At 36.2% G+C, this 24336-nt stretch overlaps 1 protein-coding gene across 36 annotated transcripts in view; it reads right to left on the reverse strand.

Moving 5' to 3' along the window:
- S100PBP (S100P binding protein) overlaps positions 1-24336 on the reverse strand; it is a 33200-nt gene that overhangs the window by 5839 nt on the left and 3025 nt on the right. For 5 of the 36 annotated variants that reach the window (XM_042244435.2, XM_042244434.1, XM_060410538.1 and 2 more), the window contains exons 2-5: positions 21904-22020; positions 20337-20441; positions 19808-19893; positions 18330-18433 (exon numbers count right to left, since the gene is read on the reverse strand). In XM_042244435.2, coding sequence (XP_042100369.1) covers positions 18330-18433; positions 19808-19893; positions 20337-20369 — 223 coding nt within the window. In that variant the 5' untranslated portion in view covers positions 20370-20441; positions 21904-22020. Of the gene's footprint in view, positions 1-18329; positions 18434-19807; positions 19897-20336; positions 21185-21457; positions 21846-21876; positions 24327-24336 lie in introns of those variants that run through there. The other 31 variants (XM_060410530.1, XM_042244432.1, XM_060410531.1 and 28 more) reach the window with 12 other exon arrangements.

The raw sequence follows: 24336 nt of genomic DNA on the forward strand, positions 1-24336 counted from the left end.
AAAAGCCCAATTCTGTAGAAAAAGTATATACTCTGGAGATACGCATACTTGAGTTAAAATTCCAATCCAGCCACTAACTAGCTCGGTGACCCTGGGCAAATCATTTCACTTACCTATGAAATGTGGACAGTAGTAATGTTTTGCTTGAAATTGAATATTAGAGATATAGTACATAAAAGATCTAGCATACTTCCTGGCACACAGGCAGTGTGCAGTAAGTGGTAGCTATTATTATTACGTTACAGCCTCAGGACTGTTAGTTTGCAAAGACTCTTCCAAAGATAGTCAATCACCTATTTACATGGAAAAATGCCTATTATATGCATCAGTCTACATATAAACTATGACTTGTTTGATAATACTCAGTCTCATTCTCTAACCATAAAGAGATGATACTTTTCAGGAAAAATTTCAGATTCATTACATTAAAAATTTCTATGCAGTTTAAAAAAGCACAACCAAGGGAAAAAGAAGGTAACTGACAAGATAAAAAGTATATCTGAAATGTATTTGCAAGGGTTTACTGTCCTTATTCTATAAAGATCAGTCTCCTCATGAAACAAACAAAAGAGATCAAGGATATGAGTAGGTAATTCACAAATGTAATACAGTAATCAAGGTTGTTGTTCAGTTGCTAAATCATGTCCAATGCTTTGTGACCCCATGAACTGCAGCACACCAGGCTTCCCTGTCCTTCACTAACCCAGAGCTTGCTCAAATTCATCCATGAGTAGATGATGCCATCCAACCATCTCCTTCTCCTCATGCCCTCAGTCTCTCCCAACATCAGGGTCTCCCAACATAACAAAAAGATGTTCAATCTCATTAATATGGAAATAAAACATATTAATAAATAAAACATATTCTTGAGAAGGAAATACAAATCAGAAATGAGTTTCCCTTTAAGAGAGAGGTAGCTTTTGATTAGAAAATCCTTGGCCAATTTGATTTGTTAAGCTAAAATCAAAGTTCTCTATTCAAATTGCCTTTCCTTTATCATACTTTCACATCATTAGCAGCCCCCTTCTTCTACCCCCCACAAAAAGAACATTTCAATGTTCTTTGGCGAGGAAATCAGGTTTGTAAGAATTTCAAGATACCTTTTTTTCTGACAAAGCATCACCAAGCACTCGGCTAACTGCTTTGTATTGTTGCTGTTGTTCAGTCACTCAGTCATGTCCGACTCTTCGCAACCGCATGGACTACAGCATGCCAAGATTCCCTGTCCTTCATGATCTATCGTAGCTTGCTCAAACTCATGTCCATCGAGTTGGTGATATCATCCAACCATCTTATCCTCTGTCATCCTCTTCTCCTTCCTTCAATCTTTCCCAGCATCAGGGCCTTTCCTAACGAGTCAGTTCTTCAAATCAGGTGGCCAAATTATTGGAGCTTCAGCATCAGTCCTTCCAATGAATATTCAGGACTGATTTCCTTTAGGATTGACTGCTTTCATCTCCTCACAGTCCAAAGGACTCTCAAGAGTCTTCTCCAACACCACGGTTCAAAAGCATTAATTCTTCAGCACTCAGCCTTCTTTATGGTGAAACTCTCACATCCATACGTGGAAAAACCACAGCTTTGACTATACAGACCTCCGTTGGCAAAGTAATGTCTATGCTTTTTAATATACTGTCTTGGTTTGTCATAGCTTTTCTTCCAAGGAGCAATCATCTTTTAATTTCATGGCTTTACATATATTCTATCATTTAATCCCAATACCTACATGAGGCAAATTACATAATCTCCATTTTGTTCATAAATAAACTGAAACTTAGAAAAGATACTCATCTGTGTGTGCATGCTAAGTCGCTTCATTTGTGCCTGACTCTTTGCAACACTATAGACTGTAGCCTGCCAGGCTCCTCTGTCCATGGGATTCTCCAGGCAAGAATACTGGAGTGTGTTGCCATTTCCTACTCCAGGAGATCTTCCCAACCCAGGGATTGAACCTACATCTCCTCCAGCTCCTGTGTTGCAGGTGGATTCTTTCCTGCTGAGCCAGTGGGGAAGCCTGATACTCAACTATCATCGAGTAAATGGGAAAGCCAGGATTCAAATCCATATGGAGCTATTAATCCAAAAATCTTATTTCAGCTCATAGCTTCAGTCTCTTCTTCCTACAAATTTAGAGATGCTAACAAGAATGGAAACACTTTACTTTTCTCTTCTCTTCATAGTTTTTAACAGATGGGCCCTCCTGGACCAACAATCAGGACCACGGTTTTATTTTAAGTTGTGGCTAAAAGGTGGTGAAGACTGTCCTTTGTTTTGTGGCTAAGAATGAAATTCATCTAAGAATGAAATTAGGAGGAAAAAACCTCAACATTTCAAACATGGGATGAACAGTTCACTGAAACCTTAATCTATAAATATGCAGCTGACTGATTTTGGGGAAAATCCAGTCTAGTAACTATCCTTAATAGGTTAAAAGTAAATCAACTGTTATAAGGGGAGGAATGATAATGTTGAATGCTTGCTATGCCAATGGCCCTTCTGACAGGTCTTACATATCACCATACTTTATACCATGGGACCAAGAACAAAGACTCTCTGCTGGCTAATGATCTAAGAGCTGGCCTAGCACCAGCAGATCATTAAGTGAATCAATCAGATACTCTCCCTTGGAATGTGAACAAGAGCTTAAATAATAATAAGAGAGAGAACAGCACACACAGGCAGGGCTCTATGACAGGATGGACACTTGAGATAGCTAGTAAAGAGCAGCAGAAGCACTAGTTGTGGAGACAGATTAGAAGGATCAGAATCAGTAACTCAGCAGGGAAAACCTATTATATAGGAAACAAAAGGCACCTGTTTTTGAAGGGGCCTGGCTCTATGGCTGATTCTTTTTTAGTATGAGACAGAGCTACATTGTTGAGCCTCTAATCTTCATCCTTTCCTATAAATCCTTAAATTCAGTTACTTAAAGGCAATCACAATGTCTCTATTTAACGTAATAAAAAAACACCTAGTACAGGGGAGGGAATGAAAAAGGAAGGAAAGAAAAAAAACTGTGTTGCACGGTTATAGGCTACTGCTTTTCAGTTCATTTGCTCAGTCGTGTCTGACTCTTTGTGACCCCATGGCCTGCAATATGCCAGGCTTCCCTGTCCATCACCAACTCCCAGAGCTTGTTCAAATTCATGTCCATTGAGTTGGTGATACCATCCAACCATCTCATCCTCTGTCATCCCTTTCCCCTCCCGCCTTCAATTTTTCCCAGCATCAGGATCTTTTCCAATGAATCAGTTCTTCGCATCATGTGGCCAAAGTATTGCAGCTTCAGCTTCAGCATCCTTCTAATGAATATTCAGCATTGATTTCATTTAGGATTGACTGGTTGATCTTCTTGCTGTCCAACGGACTCTTTTACAAAGAGATTAATTAAATAGGAGTAGGGAATTCCCTGGCAGTCCAATGGTTAGGACTCTGAGCTCTCACTGCTGAGGGCCCTGGGTTCAATCCCTGGTAGGTTAAGTAAGATTCCACATCCCACAAGTCATGTGGTACAATCAAAACAGAAAAAAGAAAAAAAAAAGATTAACCAGAAAGCAAGAATGCAAACGTGTCACCTCCAGGTCAACGGAACTATGATAACGGATTTCGCTTGCAGTCCAGTGGTTAAGACTCCATGCTCCCAATGCAGGAGACACTGGTTCAGTCCCTGCTCTCAGAACTAAGATCCCACATGCTGTGAAGTATGGTCAAAAAAACAGCAAACAAACAAAACAAACCCCTGTGATGATTTAGTACAAATCTTGACTGGTTTTACATGCACACAAGGCAAAAAACGAAAGAAATAGGAATTATATAATTCACTTCTGCAGTGTTGGATTATATAGGGGATACTGAATGATGTATGAACGTCCTCAACAGTACTGGCAAATACAGAAACAGAATTTACATAACCACTGCCGCTTATGGTTTCAGCAAAAATCAAAGCAGAGACTTCTAATCATAACGAATGGGCATATCTCTACTGCAAGCAACTAGAGACTAGGCAAAATGTATGAAACAACTGTTTTCAGACTGCTCAGAACTGTGATCTGTTCGGGAAGATCACAGATTCCTTTAGTCTTAAAGGAAATCAGTCCTGAATATTCATTGGAAGGACTGATGCTGAAGCGCCAATACTTTGGCCACCTGATGCAAAGAACTGACTCATTGGAAAAGACCTGGATGCTGGGAAAGATTGAAGGCAGGAGAAGGGGACGACAAAGGATGAGATGGTTGGATGGCATCACTGATTCGATGGACCTGAGTTTGAGCAAGCTCCAGGAGTTGGTGATGGACAGGGAAGCCTAGCGTGCTTTGGTCCATGGGGTTGCAAAGAGTGGGACACAAATGAGCGACTGAACTGAACTGAAAGGATGGGAAACAACTGAGATGAGCCTTGAAATTTCCTATGAGTCTAGGAGCTTATAATTTTTCAAAATTAAAATACTGTTGTTTAAATGAAGGCCCAACAAACATAAAATAAGTAAACAAAAGCAAAGAGACTTCATCACCAGCAGATCTGCACCATGAGAAACTAAAAGGAGTTCACCAGGAAAAGAGAAAATGTGAGATGGAAACAAATCGAGAGCACTGGAAATGGAAATATGTGAGTAAATATAAAAATCCTTTTCTCATTTAAAAAACATTTTTAAAAGATAACTGTCTTGGGACTTTCTGGAGGTCCAACGGTTAAGACTTCTCGCTTCCCCTGCAGAAGGTGTGGGTTTGATCCCTGGTTAGGGAACAAAGATTCTGTATGTCATGCAGCATGGCCAAGAAATTTTAAAAAAAGATAGTAAAAGCAATAATATATTAAAGAGTTTATGATATATGTATATATGAAATCAATAGCAAAGAAAGTGGAGATTTGGAAGGGTACTATTATTAGGGCCTTACAGTATATGTTAAAGTGTTAGTCATTCAGTCTTGTCCAGCTCTTTGAGACCCATTGACTGTAGGCTGCCAGGCTCCTCTGTTCATGGAATTCTCCAGGCAAGAATACTCTAGTAAGTTGCCATTTCCTTCTCCAGGGGATTTTCCTGACCCAGGGATGGAACTCAGGTCTCCTGCATGGCAGGCAGATTCTTAACCATCTGAGCCACTAGGGAAGCTTAACAGTATAAGTGGTAAACTATTTGTATGTAGAGTGATTAAAGATCTGTACTGTAATCTACAGAGCAACAGTTCTCAAATTATGTCCCATGGTCCGCAGGAGTTCTCAGTACTCTTCAAAGCCTTCACAAGATCAAAACTATTTTCGTAACAGCACTAAGATGCAATTTGCTTTTACTACTTGTTACTTGCCAGTGTACTGGGGAGTTTTCAAGAGGCTACATGACCTGATACGGAACCCAGAACCACATATGAGAATCTGGTAGTTTTCTATTAAGCCAGACTTAAAATTCTTTTTATTTATTTAACGAATTTGTTTGGCTGTACCAGGTCTTAGTTGTGGCATATGGGATCTTAGTTCCCTGACCAGGGACTAAACCCAGGCCCTCTGCATTGGGAGCATGGAGTCTTCTTAGTCACTGGACCACCAGGAAAGTCCCAAAATTTTGGCATTGTTTTGAAAATTACAGTTATTTCTAATAAAAACACTATGTTAATTTGTTACCTTAAAATATATGAATAAATATTGTTATATGGTTGTGTAAAGATAGATATAATGCACACACACACACACTTTGGGACCCTCAATTTTTAAGAGTATGAATAATCTGTAAAACTGCAAATGAGTCCTAAGACCAAAACCTTTGAAAACTGCTATCCTAGAACCACCACTGAAAATAAAGAGGTATAGGTAGTAAGTCAAGCATGGAGATAAGAGAAAATACTTAAAAATACTCAAAAAAAGCAGGAAAAGATGAAAGAAGAAACAACTGATAGACAAACAGAAAACAAGTGATAAATTTTAGATTTAAATCCAACCATGCTGATAATTATTAAATATAACTGAAATAACACCTGAATTAAAAGACAGATTGTGAGACTAGGGGAAAAAAGCAAGACCCAACTATAGGTTGTCTATAAGACATACATTTTAAACACAAAGATATAGCTAGGTTAAAAGTAAAAGGATGAAAAAAACATACCATGCAAACACTAGTCAAAAGAAAGCTCAAATGGCAATATTAATATTACACAAATAAGCTCCAAAACAAAAAATATTACTAAGAGTATAGACAGTTCATAATGATAAAGGAGTCAATTTATCACAAGGACATAATATTCCTAAACATATTATGCATCAAGTTGCAGAGTTTCAAAATACATGAGGCAAAAATGACAGAACTGAAAAGAGGAATAAAAACATCTTCAACTAGGGTTAGAGATATGAACACTTCTTTTTAAATAAAAAAAATCTGTAAGGATATAGAATTGAACACCACTATCAACCACCAAAACCTCATTGAAATTTATAGAACACTTTACCAAAATCAGAATATACATTTTCAAGTACACATGGAACATTCACCAAGATAGACCATATGCTGGCCTATAAAGTAAGCCACAGTTTATTTAAAAGGACTGAAATCACACCAAGTATATTCTCTATCTGTAAGATAATTAAACTAAAAATAATAGGAAGACAGCTGAAAATTCCTAAATATTTGGAAATAAAGCAACACACTTCAAGAAATCACAAGGGAAATTATAAACTGCTTTGAATGAAATGAACACACATCAAATTTGTGAGATGCACCTAAGTAGCACTTAAGAGGGAAATCTGAGACTTTAAATGCTTACAGGAGTTAGAAAGGTCTCAAATCAGTGCTCTAAGTTTCCACAATAAAAGCTACAGAACAAGAGCAAATTAAACCCAAAGTAAATGGAAAAGAAATAATAAAGTGAAGAAAAGAAAACAGCCAAAAATAATATAGAAATATGAAACTAAAGACTTACTTTTTGGGAAAAAATAAAATTAATAAAGCTTTAACTAGATTTAAGAAAAAAAAATGACAAATTACCAATATTAGAAATGAAACAGTGAACATCACTACAGATCCTACAGTAAAACAATGATAAGGAAATATTAAGAATAATTTTATGCCAATAAAGTAATCAATTTAGATAAAATGGACAAATTCCTTGTAAGAGACAAATTACTAAAATGGACTCAAGATGATAAACAAATTCTGAAAAGCCCTGTATCTACTATTAATACATCTGTAGTTAGAAACACTGCCAAAAGAAAAACTCCAGGCTTTATGAGTAAATTCTACCAAACATGAAAAGGAAGAAACAATACCAATCGTGCAACAAACTGAGAAGAGAACAATTCCCAGCTAATTTTATGAAGCCAGCATCATCATGATACTTGAACCAGAAGAGGACAATACATTCAAGAAAAATTAAAGACCAATATTCCTCATGAACAAGACAAAAAAAACACAAAAACACCTAGAAAGAATAGCATATTGACTAAAGATAATTCATCAAGACCTAGTGAGATTATCCCAGGAATGCAAGTTGGTCTAACAGACAAAAAAAGGTCAATAAATGTAATACACCACATTATAGAAAAAAAGAAGAAACACCATGACTCAAATAAAAATTCATTCAACAAAGTTCACTTATTCATGATAAAAATTTGCATCAAACTACTAATAAAAAGGGAACCCCCTTACCTGATAAAGAGCATCTATGATAAAGCTGTATCTATGTATCATACCTAATGTACTAGAGGTCCTAAAGGTCCTAATAATGTTCTAATGTATGATAAATGTGCTATCAAGCAAGAAATAAAAAGCTTACAGATCAGAAAGGAAGGAGTAAACTGTCCTTATTTGCAGATAAGGTCATGTTAGCATAGTCTAAGGAGTCTATTAAAAAGTTACCAGAAGTTACCAGAAAAATTTAGCATGGTTGTAGGATGTTAAGTTCAACATAAAAAATCAATTATAAAAAAACCAACACAACCATCTCATCCTCTGTCATCCCCTTCTCCCAGAAAAGCCAAATAAAGTAAATAAATACTAATATATATAATCTGTATATGCTAGCAATGACCAGCTAGAAATTAAAATTTTATTGCTTACAATATCATAAAAAGCATAAATGCTTATGAATTAATTTAACAAAGTATGTACAAGACCTGCAGAAAAAACTGCTAAGAAATTAAACACAGAAATAAATGGAGATATATCCTCATCCATGATCCTCATCATGAATTGCAAGCCTCAAAATCATTATAATATTAACTTTTGCCAAACTGCTCTACAGATGCAACATAATTCCAATGAAATACCCAAACGGTATTTTTTTTTTAACAAATTGACATGCTAAAACTGATTTTTTTAAATTATGGAAATCCAAAGGACAAAACAATTTTAAGCCTTACTGTAAAGTTATAGTAATACTGACATAAGAAAAGACTCATGTACCAATGGAACAGAACAGACAATTCAGAAATAAACCCATGGAAAATATAATCGTTTTAATATTAGAACTAGATACTCGTATTTAAAAACAAAACAATCACAACAAAAAGCCTAAGACTTTGCCTTACAAAAGCATTAAAATAGTATAATCACTTTGGAAAACAGTTTGGAAGTTTCTTATAGAGTTAAAAAAAGACAGATATTAAATGACTCTAATTCCACTAATTATTTACCTTAGAGAAATGAACACGTTAACACAAAAATCCCATATATGTATGTTCATAGATGCTTTATTCATAATAACAAAAAACTAGAAACAGAAATGTCTATCAACAAATGACTAAACTGTCGTTTATTTATACAAGGAAAAATTCAGTGAAAAAGCAGAAAACTATTGATATAGACAACAATATGGAGTCATCTGTTGTTGCTTTAAAAAAACTATTTCAAGTAAAAAACCAAACATAAAAGCACATATTGCATGATTCCATTTATATGAAATCCTAGAAAAGACAAATCCAATCTACAGTGGCCAAAAACAAATCAGTGCTTTCCCAAAGCTGGAGCTGGGATAGGGACAGACTGACTGGGATGGAGCACAAGGGAAATTTTTAGGGTGATGGGAATGTTTTATCAATTGTGATTGCTATGATGATCTCATAAGTACATAAACTGTCAAAACTCACCAAAGTGTACACTTAAAATGGGTGCATTTTATTGCATTAAAACATACTACAATGAAGTTGATTTAAAAAAAGAAAAAGGTAAGGTTTATTTCCAGATAAACATACCAGGTTGGCTTGAGTTTATCTCCTCTTGCCCCTAACATCTTTCACTAAACTAGAAATGAAAGGTCTGAAATCAATGATCTTAGCAACCATCTAAAGAAAACTAGAAAAAGAAAAGCAAACAAAACTCAAAGTAATCAGAAAAAAGGAAGCAATAAATATCTATCAGAATTAGTAAAACAAAAAAATAGAAAAAAATCAATAAAAGGCTGTTTTTAAAAAAGAAAAAAAAAGAGAATAATACTGTTTATAAAGTTTTAAACCAGACTGATTAGAAGACAGAAAACACAAATGATCAATATTAAAAATGGGGAAGATATCACTAGATAATATATAAAAGGCTTATAAGGGAATATTATTAACTGTGAGCCAATGAATTTAACAACTTAAATGAAATAAATTCCTTGAAAGTTACCCAAGTTCACCCCAAAAGGGATACCAGTTTTTCTATACAAATTCTTCCAGAGAATTCTCAATTCATTCTGTTACGCCAACATTACTCTGCTACTAAGACCACACAAAGAGATTACAAGGAAAGTGAAGACCACATCCCTTGTGAAGATAAACTCATAACAAAATTCATGACAAAATTTTAGCAAATCAACCCAATGCTATTATTAGAAAGATAATACTTTAAGACCAAGTACAGAATGCATAAGACCAGGAATGCATGATTGGTTTAATAATGGAAAATCAAAGAATATAATTCTCTAACACTGTATGATTATCTCAATAGATGCAGAGAAAGTATTTAATAAAACCCAATGCCCATTTCTAATAAGAGCTCTCAACAGATCTTAAATATGAGGGAACATTCTCAAGTTGATAAAGGGTATTCAAAAAGAAACATAAAGCTAACGTAATAGTTAATGGTGAAATACTAAACGTTTTCCTCTTAAGAGCAGCAGCAAATTACTTGTATTACTTGTATTCAGCACTGTACTGGAGGTTCTAGCCAGCATAATAAGTCCAAGAAAAATAAATAAAACGGCATCCAAATTGGAAATGAACAAGTAAAAATGTATTTATTTGCTAATGACATGATTGCATATGTAGAAGCTGATAGAATCTACAAAATAGGTACCAAAACTAATAAATCAATTTAGCAAGGTTGTAGAATATAAGATCAATGTACAAAAATCAACTGAATTTCCATATACTAGCAATGAATAAATCTTGGTAAAGATGGTAGCAACTGGAATTCATACAGTGGGTATATGAAGTGGTACAACTGCTCTGGAAAATAGTTTGGTAGGTTCTCAACAAGTTAAACATATCTACCATATAACCCTGTCATTGACAGCATATCCATACAAAGATCTGTACATGAAAGTTCATAACAGCTTTATTAAATAGCCAAAAACTGGAAACAATCCAAATGCCCATCAACAGATGAATGGATGGGTACACAAACTGTGGTAGAGCTATTCAGAGAATACTACTCAGCAATAAAAAGGAGTAAACTACCAAGAATATGATGAATTTCAAAATAATTACATTTTAAGAAAGAAGCCATGCTCAAAGAAGTGCATAAAATGACAGCAAACCAGTGATGGCCTGGGGAGTGGAGGGAACAAGAAAAGACAGAAAGGGAAGAATTACAAACGGGCACAAAGAAATTTTGGGGTATTACAGTAGTTTTATTTTGGTTGCAGTTAAGTTTCAGGGTGTTTACATATGTCAAAATTTAATGAATTGTATTTAAATTTGTACAGTTTATTGTATTTCATCCATTATAACTCAAAAGAGAATGGAGATAAATAAGAAATTAATTCATAAAATAAGAATATTCTAAGGAAAAAGGCTCAAACAGGAAAGAATTCTTGGAAATCACAAATGTGAATGTAAAAATAAAGAAGTCAATACAAGAAGAGAAAATATCCCAGAAAATATTAATGGAAAAAGAGACACGTAGAAAAAGGAAAGAAAAGATAAGAGACACAGAAGATCAGTTCCTGGAAGTTCAATATCTAACTATTAGAAATTTCTTAGAGGACAGATTATACAGAGAAGAAACAATCAGAAAGATGAAAAATAGCTACAGGGACTTCCCTGGTGGTCCAGTGGACTAAGACTCCATGCTCCCAATTCAGGAGGCCTGGGGTTCGATCCTGGTCAGGGAACCAGATCCCACATGCTACAACTAAGAATTCCCATGCCCCAACTAAAGAATCCTACATGCTGCAACTACAAAGGTCCCACAAGCCACAACAAAGATCTTGCATGTCACAACTAAGACCTGACACAGCCAAATAAATAAATAAATACTTAAAAAAAAATAAAATGTTCAAAAAAAAAAAAAACTGCACCAAGATATCTCAATAATGAGTATAAATTATCAGATACAGTGGGTAGAAGAGACTCTAAAAATTTTCAGAGAGAAAAAACAGGTCACATACAAAGAAAAAAAAATTAAACTGAGGGACTTCCCTGGTGGTCCAGTGGTTGGAAATGCAGGGGATGAGGGTTCGATCCCTGGTTCAGGAACTAAGATCCCACATGCCCAGGGTACTGAGCCCCCAAGCTCTAGAGCCTGCAGGCCACAACTAGAGAGAAGCCCACGGCCACAACGAAAGATCCTGCAAGGTAAAACTAAGACCTAGTGTAGACAAAAACAAATAAATGAATATTTTTTAAAAATTAAACCGAAACCAGATTTCTTAACAGCAACACTGGATGTATGCCTTCAAATTTCTAAGCAAAAATGACTTTCCAATTTAGAATTCTCTATCAAACTATCAATCAAATATGAGGACAAAGACATTTTCAGATATGAAGGAGCCCCACAAATTTATTTCCTAAATGCCCTTACTTAGAAATTCTCAAAAAAGAAAAAAGAAATTCTCAGAAGATGTGCTTCACTAAGACAAAGATCAAGAAAGAGAAAGAAATGGAATTTAGAAAATAGGATTTAACCCAAAAAGGCAGTAAAGGAAAATACTAAGATGACAGCTCTGCAGCAGGCCTAGAGAACAAGCAGTACAGATCAGAGCAGAAGAACAGAAGGCTCAAGGAAGAAAGTCTCCAGAAAATAATTAAAAAGGAATGGATAATTATTGGGCATATCTGAGCATTTGCAGGGGAAGAAGTGAGTAAGTGTGAACGACAGTCGCTCAGTTGTGTCTAACTCTTTGCGACCCCATGCACTGTAGTCTTCCAGGCTCCTCTGTCCATGGAATTCTCCAGACAAGAGTACTGGAGTAGATTGCCATTTCCTTCTCTAAGGGGAGGAAGGGGGAATACTAATAAGAATATCAGTTGCACTTGTAAAAAAACTAAAGATAAATTCATTTGTAATTTTTAAAAAGTGAGGTAATTAACAACTCCAGAAAAATAAATAAATTCAAGAAAGAAAAATGAAACCATAGTACTATACCACTTGGCTTTGCAGTATACAGTATTTACTTAGTTGTAATACAAATAATGAATACTGATTTAGGAATCATTAGGAAAGCTACCACCAGAAAACAGAAAATAGCAAGCATTGGTTGTTGTTCAGTCACTAAGTCATGTCCTACTCTTATGTTACTTTTTTAAAATCACAATTAAAAAAAAAGACTTACGGGGTCATGTCAGAAGACGTAGGAGCCCACTTAAAGGATTTCTCATTAGTCAAAACCGGAACAAATTAAGCAACAAAAAGGGTCATGACTATAACTGATTAGAAGATATTGATTTTTTTAAAAAACCATAATAGTGATATCAAAAAAACATTAAATTCTTCATACAAGAATTAACAACTAGTAATTCTAGAAAAAATGATATATTTAGAAAGCAAACATTTCCTACACAACTCTGTGTAGTAGTTAGTTCAGACAGAGATCACCAATGAATGTTCAAACCATTAGATGAACAACAGTTGTGCAAGGATTTTCAAATGGTACCAAAGCATCACCCCCAAGATAATTTACTAATTACAAAGGGGGAAATGTACCTTCAAATGGAAAGATGTAGCAGTGAACATTTAACAAAGTGATCAAACTTAGCATCTCTATTAGTGGACCAATCTGTCATTAGATGGTGCCTCCTTACTTGATACAGGATGTATACACAATGGTATCTATGAATTATTCCAGCTTATCTTAAATGCTTAATCTGAATCTAATCCCTCCTCTAGGCCCAACTTCCAGTTTACAGGAAATACAGCGGATAGAGGAACAAGTTAAACACCACCACAAGGAAACAATCAGACACAATTCAGAAGGAGGGACAATCTACAAAACAAGTGACCTAGATCATGAGAGACTACGGAGACCATAACCAAACACATGATCCTTGATTAGATCCTGCTTGAACACTTTATAAGACATTTTTGGGAAAACTGGATGGAATACAGACTAGATATTAGATAATTTTAAGGAATTATGATTAAATATAAATTACCAAAAAACATGTGAAAATGTTTAACCTAATTATTAAAACAAAATGTTAAAATTTACTTATTAAATTGGTGGCAAAAATTAATACTAGTTTTTGGGGCAGGACAATTTGGTAACATTTAACAAAAGTTTTAAAAATGTTTATATACTTTACCCAGCAATTCCACTTCTAGGCATTCATCCTATAGAAATAAGAGTTGTACATAAACATTTATGAACCAGAATGTTCACTGCAGCATTACTAATGAAAATGGACATAACCTAATTTATCAAGATGGAATAATAAATTAGATGGTTCTTTTAATCATTAAAAACCCTTTGAGATATTTAATATGGAAAGGTCCTTAAATACATTAAGTAAACGGAAGAGAGTAGTTATTTTTTGTGATCCTAGAGGGCAGAACGAGGAACTACCACTGGAAATTATAAGGAAGCACAAGTTGGTCAATGTAAGGACTAAGTTTCTAACAATTAAAATTTTCTGAAAAGAATCTGAAAAAGAATGAATATATGCACATATATAACTAAATCACTTTGCTATACACCTGAAACTAACACAACATTGTATATCACATTAAATAAAAAAGAATTTTCCAAGCAATAAACAGCCTGCTTCATGAGGTGACAAGTTCTACACTATTAGATGCTAAGCAAAGACTTAATAATCTTTTGGCAAAGATATATGGCATAGATTTACATGGTAGGAGATTAAGGAGATCTTAATGGTACTTTCCAACTCTAAGAATTTATAATCCAATATAAAGTTATCTGTTAGTAGGGATGACAGAAAGGAAGTGGTAGGTATTTCTCTGTAAATGCTATTAACAACCCACGTGGCACTAAACTAAAAAGAGATATATTATATTATAATAATGGAGTTGAAGGATGATTTAATTATTATATTCTGTATCAGTAATATACAAATTACTGACAAACTGAAAAAGATGATTTAACCTAATGCAGAGGGTTCAAATTGAACTGATAAGAACTAATTCTGAATCTGCCCCCTATTATTTCTCTGTGTCTAATAAGGAGGCTGCAGAGTTAAACTCTTCCAAGGTAAGCAGCACTAAACATTTCAAAAAGGACAGGAGGTGCTCTGCTCCTTCTCTTTGCTTCCGGCTGCTCAGAAATTCATATATAAAGAAACGAGAGAAAGAATATGCCCATATCCCCCCTGCAATATGATATATAAAATCTTTAAATTTTTGAGATGTGGAAAGTGACACAGAATTTAGTATCACACTGGGTTTCTAGAAGGCAGAAGAAAACACTGGAGGCCTATGAAGGTTTTAGAGTAGCTGGTAATGTCGGCAATTCTTAGATGTCAAAAAAGAAATTCCCTAAAAGATGCACTTAAGAAAAAAACAAACCTTTTATTATGGAAAATTTCAAATATACACAAAAGTAGAGAACAGCATATAATAAGCACCCTCACCTTCAATCACTCAGTCACTGAGCTTCATTTATCAACATTTTTGTAAAGCTGTTTTCTCTAATTTTTCAGATTGAGTTTTTTATATTGTTTTGTTTTTAAATTTATAAACAAGTACCTGACATTACATTATTTTACCTATAAAAACTTCAGTATGAAAAGACACAATTTCTTGCTAATAATACTATTCAATAAACTTGCTATGGCAATGAACTGTTCTATGTATTATAATACTTACACATATAATTTTCATGTCAATTAAGCTTCACTGTTATCTTCATCTTATAAATGAGAAACCTGAGTTTTTACTGGCTCAAGGTCACAAAGTCAGTAAGCAGCGGTGCTACGGTATGAACCCAGATGTTAACTCTAGATCAGACTTTGTTCTCCCAACCATTAAAGCAACTGACGTTTCTCTTAGTTATTCTAGTTGTTCCTTATGGGATATAGATTGTTGCCAGGAGCCAGCACAGGAGATCCCACTCATGACAAGGTCATGTGGAAGAGACCTGATGAGCAAGGCAGACCAGGACTCAAGGGACCCCCTGGACCTGCTCGAGCATCTACCCCAAAGCCAGAATCTGTCTGTCTTACTATTTTGTGCCTTTCACCAACTCTTCTGACATTAACAGGGGGCTATCCCCAACCACCTTTCTCTGGGAAAAAATCAACTTAGGGCTCTAGTTGATAAGTCTCTTGGGCATGAAAGGAATATTTCAATTCAAACCCCCTCTGTTGGCATTCTAGCTTGCTTGGCAGGTTTATCCAGGCTCTTGCAGCTACACTTGTGATTGTTCACAGCCTCCCAACTGTGAGAGGCACGGGGAAGCCTAAAACATTCTAAAAATATAGAGCCTTTCGAAGAGTTAAAAACTATTAGAGTAGTGCTGGTGTAGGATTTCATTGTTGAGCCAATGCTTGCTGCCAAGTTCCCATATCCCTTATCCATTGTGCACCTGGGAATGCATTAGTTAACATAGTTGGAATGTAAGAAAAACAAGCAGTAGCCTTGGAATTAACCACATCAGACCTTTGAGCTAAGTGGTTCCTTCTTTGTTGTAACTCACTGCACCTTTGCTCCGTGAAAATGTAACTCTGTTTAATACTTTCTGAGGCTGACACAGATTAAAAATAAAAGAAAAAACATTTCAAGGGAAAATAAGTTTTCTGGTTGAGCAGCCTTTATCAAAAGAGGGTCATAAAATGTCCACAAGCCTCCAAGACCAGAAGATAATGTACACAACATTGTTTATGGGAAAGGTATGCAAAAAAAATCCCGATTTCGATAAAGACAAAACAGATGTAATGTTTGGGCTGACTCTGCATGACTGCATCTTTCATTTCCCTCTATGTACAAGTCAAGGTATAAAAGTTCCTTTTGAAAATACAGTTATAGGCCTCACTCACCGAAGCTTGGTCACCCCGTGCCATTCTTTCTTTCTCTCTCTCCCTTTATTTTTCAGGCTGATCCCTTGGAGTGCAGAGACTCTCTGAGTTCACTTTCCTGCCCAGGGTTCTAAGACCCTCTCGAGAAGGTGCTCTGCACGTAAGCGCCTGTGGCCTACGCGAACAGAGTAAGTCCCGTGCTGGGGTTTTATTGGCTTTCTGCGTAAACCAAAGAATATCAACCTCTTTCTCTCCTCTATTTTCTTATCTGCAACATTATTTCTTTATCTCTCTCTAAATCTCTCTCACTGATGCGGTCTCCCCTGAGGGTACCCCTGGATCCTGCTGGGGCTAGACTCCAGCAGATTGTTGTGATAAAATGGAAGAGGGATTGTTGAATGAGGAAGAGATTGGAAAAGATACAGTAATATGAGCAGCTACTCACTGCTCTTCCCATGAAATTTTCTTTTTAAATGCCCCAAATGAGAAAGGAAAATGTGACTGGATATGATCATTGTCAACTACCTAAGATATAAAAGAAAGTAAGTCACCTTAGAGAGGGGAGCAACGATCAAGTCTCTTCCACAGAGGTTGAATATAGATGAACTACTTTTAATCTGCCCCTTTAATGACAGCAGGGGTGGGGGTGATGGGGGTGGGGGTGGGGATGTCTCTAGTTTCACACATCCTTTTAGTTCAAGCAAAGGGATCTCACAAGTAGAGGGCCAAGCAATCAGTACACATGTACTTAATTGCTTAATGAAATCTGAGGAAAAACATAAAAGAACCTGGAGTAAAAATTCTTCTGGCTGGTATCTCAGAGTTCTCAACCTTTAGCTCATAGCCTTATAAAACAAAAAAGAAAAAACTACCAAGTAATTCAAGATTTGTCAAAGAAAGGAGAGTTCTCCTTGGATCTTTGGCCAAAAATCCTTCTAAAATCCTCCCTACTGATTTACAATAGATCTTAGAGTAACTGAACTAAATTATCTTCTGTGTGGAGGCTGCTTAGGACATCCTTCTCTCCCAAACACAAACTCCTTCACTGTTCCTACTCCACTTCATTCATAGTTATATTAGAACACTAACCAATATTGCAGGATAATTATGTTTTCTTTCTCTGGACTATCAATTTCCAGAGTCCAAGACCCACCTTACTTTTTACATTTTCAATCCCTTACCTTCAAACTGAGCACTACTGAAAGTACCTGAGAAAACTGTGCTGAATGAATAGAGAAAGAAACTAAGATGATAGAATATGAACTGATCTTTCTGAGAAGCATTTCTTTCATCAGTATTTTCTAACCTCCATAACTGCAGTATAATTTACAAGCTTCCCTTTAGGAGTCTTCCCAACAAGTAATAGTTTAGGATGAACAAAAACATGAACCATAGTCTCCTGAGGTCTAGAGAAAGAATCTAGCCATTTTGGTTTGCAACAGCTTTTAACCAACTAGGAAAAACTCAGACTGAAGATTCTGAATGGTAGTCAACCCTTCCAAGAGCTTTTATTCAGATGCCAAGATGCAAGATGGTATCCAAAATACCTACTTTTTACTTTTAAAGGCTGAAGGCAACAGGGATAAAAATTTAAAAAAAACAAAAAAACAATGATTACTAAGCAGTGCCTGGTTGTCATTTCTACTATTTTTCAGACCAAAAAAATCCGAAGCAAAAAAAATCCCAGACAAAAAATGTCTGGTTATAGACCTCAACCATGGGGGAGACTCTTTTCATGTACTGGTATGAGTCGTCTTGGATGCCTCTCTAATACTAGTTAGCCAAACAAGTTTGAGGATTATCTGGTTAGGCAATCCCTTAAAGTGAAAACCTTTAAGGAAATTACCTTTCTCACCAACTTACAAAAATTCAGGACCATCTCCCAGTTTAAGCTATATCACACTGGAATAAAAAAGTCTCATATTTTTTATAGGCTGTTCTTTGGTTACCATGTTACCTTGGTTTGAATCCACTGGGTCTTCTATATGAGCAATGACATTCCTGAGATAACTTTGCTTCTGCTTTTCTAGGTCTGACGGTGAAAATGTTGGAACATTAGTCCTTTAACAAAGCAAACCAGAAGGAAAAACAATCGGTTAGAACCGTGAGTATAGTGCTTTGTACAGAGAAGTCATATACTGTTGATGGATTGTGTGCGCTTAGTTGCTTGGTTGCGTCCGACTCTTTGCAACGCCATGGACTGTAGCCCAGGCTCCTTTGTCCATGGGGATTCTTGAGGCAAGAGTACTGGAGTGGGTTGCCATGCCCGCCTCCAAGGGATCTTCCCAAACCAGGGATCAAACCCAGGCCTCTGCATTGCATGTTAATTCTTTACCATCTGAGCCACCAAGGAAGCGATGGATTAGAACAACTAACTCTCAAAACACTAAGATGCAATGAGAAAAGACAGTGTTACTCACATAATGCAAAGCTGCAATCAAATACAGAGCTGAGGAAAAAAGATACAACCTCCTGTTAACAAAGTATAGCAAAGTGAAGACTACCTACTCCACAGACAGAGAAAGCATTTTGAGAAATTCAAGGTTAGTAAGGAAATAACTAACTTCATAGAGCCACACAAAAATTGAGTAAGATAAAGACCAAAAAGAATTAGCTAGATCTGGCAATCTTTGCTCATGCTGATTACACTGTACTGAGTGTCTGTGGATAAGATCGTGAATTTATTACTGCCCCAAGTAGCCTGACTTATGTACCTCGGTATAATTTTCATTGTATGCAATTCACAAAGCTCCTTGAAGTAACCCAAACAAAACAAAGAGAAAAAAAACAGAAAACTGGGATTAGGAGGTTATAGTCAAAGGACTTTAGCCTTATTGTACTACTGAAAAAATTTAATATCTGTAATCAAATTTTTAAAAAATCTCACTGTAAGGAAGCACATATGACACAACCTAAAAAAACAGCTTTGCTAATTGCAAAGGCCCATGTAGAGATACTGCCATCTCCTGGCAACAAGAGAATAGACTGAAAAGGTAACCCAAATCTGCAACCTTTGTAAAACTTTTTCACCAAGGACAGATATATGCAAGTTGAGAGAAATGTTTAAATGACTTTCTACATAGAAATATCTTAACATTTTTGTTAAAATTATTCTAATTTCCTATGCCTGTGACCAGGCTTCCCCACACATAGGAAAAGAAATCTTACATTTAAACAGTGCTTTCACTAGTGTTTTTTCTTCTTAAAAATAACCCTATGAGGCAGCAGAGAAGGCATCATTAGCCTCATTTTATTGACAAAGAAACTGAGGTCATTTGACTTGCCCAAGATCACACAGTTATTGGTAGTCCCAGAACTTCAAGTATGCTTACTCGTGGCACAGGGCTCTTTTCCCACACTAAGGAGAAACTCAGGAGAGGAAGAAAGCAATTGAATAGAACCAAGAGAAACCAGACTATTTCACTATATCCTTACCTCGTTTTGGCTTGCAGAACAGGAATGACTTTGCCTAGTCTTTTTTCATGGACCTTTAGCTTCCCAGAATCCTTGTCAAGACCATCCTGCTTTTTTCAGAGCAGAAGGAATGAAGAAGGAAAGATGGCCTTAGTTATAAGAAAATAACTGAAAATATTACTTATGGAAATATTCTTGAACTAAAGGTTACACAAGCATACTTGTGAACTTTACTGTACTAGGTACTAACACAGGTGCTTTAAATGAGATAATGATAGTAATCCCAACAAAAAAAGTAAAATAGTAAAATCATCATCTTATTCAATAAATGGTTAATTTTATATGTTACTATGAATATACTAATTAATTTTCAATATATTATAAAGTACTACTTACTCCAATTTATAGATAAGAAATTGTGAGGAAACAGAGAAGCTAAATAATTTGCCCAGGGACACAGTGCTAGTTAGGCTTCAAACCCCAATTTATCTGAATACAAAGCTCTGTTATATAGTTTCATTCCTCTCTTCACCTTGAAAAACATACTTACCTTGCTTGATGAACTGGAAACTGGTAACTTCATTTCAAAACTTGATTTATATGATCCATTTCTCTGGGATGACCCTGTATTAGGAGTCTCTGAATGGTCCAAGATCTGAGAGAATACAGGCGTAGGTTTCTTACTGTCGGACATATTTTTATCAGAGACAGTATGTTGAAAATTATTGTTTGAAGAAGGGAGTGGGGGCCCATCATAGGCAGAGTTATTGGGGCTGATCCCTTCAGATTCTGTGCAAAGTGTGCTCTCATTTGGGCTAAGATCATCTTCTCTCATCTCTTCCCCAAGGGAGGAGGGTTTTTCAGTAATTCTGGATGTAACTTTGGACACATAAGTCTTGTCCTTATCAAGTACATCACAAACTGTTGGATCAAATGGTGCAACTGTAACTTTTATAAGATTCTTTTCTAGTGCAAAGCGTCTGTTCAATGGTTTCGTAGGAGTTGGTCCATGACCAACTGATATAGTTAGTTGAGGTAGTTTGAATGTGTCAGGGGTCTCAGCTTCTGGTCCCATGTTGTGCGGTGAATCTTTCTCTTGGGGAATGTCAAGTGGAATTTGACTCCCTTTCTCTCCCTTCTCAACATTCCTGCTGTCATCACTAGGCAACCCTCCTCCCCAAAGAAAGTGCTCATTTGATAGGTCATCATCCTTCAAGAGTTCCTGAATCTGTTCCTCTGTGAAACTGAAATGGCCATCATCTTCTCCATCAGATAGCTCCAGCAAGGAGTCATCCAATTCATCCTCATCCAAGGAACTCCAAGAAAAAGGAGCATTGTCTTTAGGCAAGAGAGAGGTACCAGAAGACTGTTCAGAGGGCACTAGTGAGCACATCATATCTGGAGAAATAAGAGGCAGTTTCACTGAGAACAGGAAATATCCTTTTATCAACTCCAATCTGCTTTAGAGAGTTATGGTGTCTTAGTATTTCAAATTCTTTGCACTATGATTTGTAACACGAGAAAGTTTTAAGATATTTAACTTTACCAGAATCATGGAAATAGGTATCAAAACAATGAGGTTTTTTTTTTTTTTCTATCAAAGTGGCAAAAATTAAAATGACACAATAATCTATTTTGGTGAGAATGTGAGAAACAAGGATTCTCACATACTATCAGTGAGAGTGTACGTCAGTACAATATTTTGTGGAGAGTAATTTGGCCACAGCATCTGACTCAGCAATTTCACTTCTGGAAATTTACCTTGCAGAGATACCTGTACAAAGGCACACAGATACAGTTACAAAGGTGTTCAAAGCAACATTATTCAGAACATCCAAATATTGGAAACAACTAGATGTCCATCACCAGAACTGTTCACTAAAATCATGGTGCACTCATCTTATGGAATACTTTACAATTATTTAAAACCAATGAAGTGGATCTGTATGTACTATCACTGGAATAATATCTAAAACATACAACAAAACAAATACACATATATAAAATGTTTGAATTTTCACAGTGTATACTTTTTAGAAAATATACACATATTACTTTTGAAATTTAAAAAGAAACAACTTGATGCATACAAGAAGAAAAAAAATTGTCTTTCATACTGTGTGGAGCTGTTGGTGTGATCCCTGCCTTTGCCACGAGACCAAATGGAAAAAGGGTTCAGCTCCTGCTAGCTGTTCCTTTCGGGAGACTTGTCAAAATGATTGACTCCCACCTTCCTGCAGGCACAAAGAAAATTAGAGGATCTTCTCATCACTTTCAACTCTGCTAATTACAAAGTCAACTGCATTATGCTTTAAGGCACTCCATCTATTAATTTCGATCTTGATATTTTTTAAAATACCACAAAGTTGGATTCTGAGTCAAGAACATCAAAGAAAAATCTTTAGAGGAAAAATTATGCAACTTAAGGAACTAGTTTTCTTCCTCCCAACAATTTATACTTTCTTAAGAATATCATTTGTTCTAGTAGGGTGAACATGGTCTTGAGAGTCTAAAGACCTAGGCTACAGTCCTGGTTCTGTCACTAACTAGTTGTGACAATTTGGGCAAACCATTTAACCAGGGACTTGTTTCAACTTGTTTCCTCATTTAAAAAATATGGAAGGGATACAGAACTGATGTCTAAGATTTCACCAAGATCCAAAAGTTGTAGTCATGACCATACATACAAAAACCTCATTTTCAATACATACATAAACACAAAGAACAGGTCTAGAAAAACACAACACAAAATTGATGATTAATAACCTGCAGGGGCATCGAGAGAGGGACAAGGGGAGACTTCACTATTTTACTTAATATTTATATATACTTGTGTAATTAAAAATTAGGTCTTAAGTAGCTAACGATGGACCTGATTTCTCACTATTTTCTAGATGGCAAAAGTGATAGAAAATTTGGAAAATCCTTATAGCCTTTTAACTGTAAATCCTTCCCCACCCCACTTCCCTCTCTAAATTTTAGTTCAGGTTCATGCATTCTTTCAGAAAACATTTTCTGAACTACTATCAACACACATGACTGAGCTAGATAGTGTGTCTCTATATGATTTCTTAGAAAGAAAGATATGGATTCCACCCTCAAGGAATGTATAATCTTCCAATAGAGACAACAGTCAAGTTACGCATCAATGTGAGAAAACACAAAATGGTATGGGCAATAAAGCACTACAGAACCACCTGAAGTAATGTACGTTAACTAAACTCACTGTTGCAATCATCTTGCATTATAGGCATATGTCAAGCCATGTTGTAAACCTTAAAACCAATACAATGTTAGTCACTCAGTCGTGTCCGACTCTTTGCAACCCCATGGATTGTAGCCCACCAGGCTCCTCTGTCCATGGGATTCTCCAGGCAAGAATACTGGGGTGGGTTGCCATCTCCTTCTCCAGGGGATCTTCCCAACCCAGGGATTGAACCTGGGTCTCCTGCATTACAGTCAGATTATTTACCGACTGATCCACCAGGGAAGCCCCAAACTAATACAGTGTTATATGGGAATTATATCTCAATAAAACAGGGAAAATTAAAAAAAAAAAAAAAAAGCCTTGCTCATCTTAGAAATGAGATAAATGGGACAAAAAGGGAAAAACTGTTAAGCACCTATACTATAAACTACACTCTGTGAGACACATTTTACAACTCTAACTCATGTAACTGTATAACACAGGTCTTATCAAAGAAACTAAACTGTTATAGTCAAATAGTCAAACTTAAGAATTGCTATAACTTTTTATCTTATTTTACCAATTTTTTAGCAATCATGGAAGAGTTCTAGGCACCAGGCTTCCCAGGTGGCGCTAGGGGTAAAGAATCTGCCTGCCTATGCAGGAGATGCAAGAGAGAGATGCTGGTTGGAGGTCCCTGAGTCAGGAAAATCCCTTGGAGTAGGAAATGGCAACCCACTCCAGTATTCTTGACTGGCAAATCTCATGAAAAGAGGAGCCTGGTGGGCTACAGGCCATGGGGCCACAAACAGTTGGACACAACTGAGTGACTGAACACAAACTCTAAGCACTGAAGCAGGTGTCTCTACGAAGGAAAAAGTAATTTCTCTGCCCCGTGACTGGGTTATAGAGTAAAGTTATTTCTTTAGGCAGCAACAGAAAAAAGGTTTACTTTAGAAAAATGTTTCCTTTACTTAATAAAGTTTGTGCTTGTCAAGCCCAAGTATGACAGACACTGGGGTTAAGTAGCCATTTTCTGAGAAGTTCTGAGTCACCACCACCACTCTCCTACTCCTTCCAAAAGTCTAGTCATGGGAATTCCCAGGTAGTCCAGTTAGGTTAAGGATTCTGCGCTTCCACTGCAGGGAGCATGGGATCCTACATATTGTGCGATACAGCCAAAAAACACACAAAAAACAAAGGGTCTAGTCCAAGCACTTGCTTAACCAAATGAAGAAGTCAATACATTTTCACTCTTGGGAAACTAAAGTTCAGAGGCATTTAATGTACCAAGCATACAGAGCTGATATGCTAGAACAAGGATCCAAACCCAAGTCTAATTTCAAAGGCAATGTTTTTTCTT

This window comes from Ovis aries, chromosome 2 (assembly GCF_016772045.2).
Source record: "Ovis aries strain OAR_USU_Benz2616 breed Rambouillet chromosome 2, ARS-UI_Ramb_v3.0, whole genome shotgun sequence".
Lineage (NCBI taxonomy): Eukaryota > Metazoa > Chordata > Mammalia > Artiodactyla > Bovidae > Ovis > Ovis aries.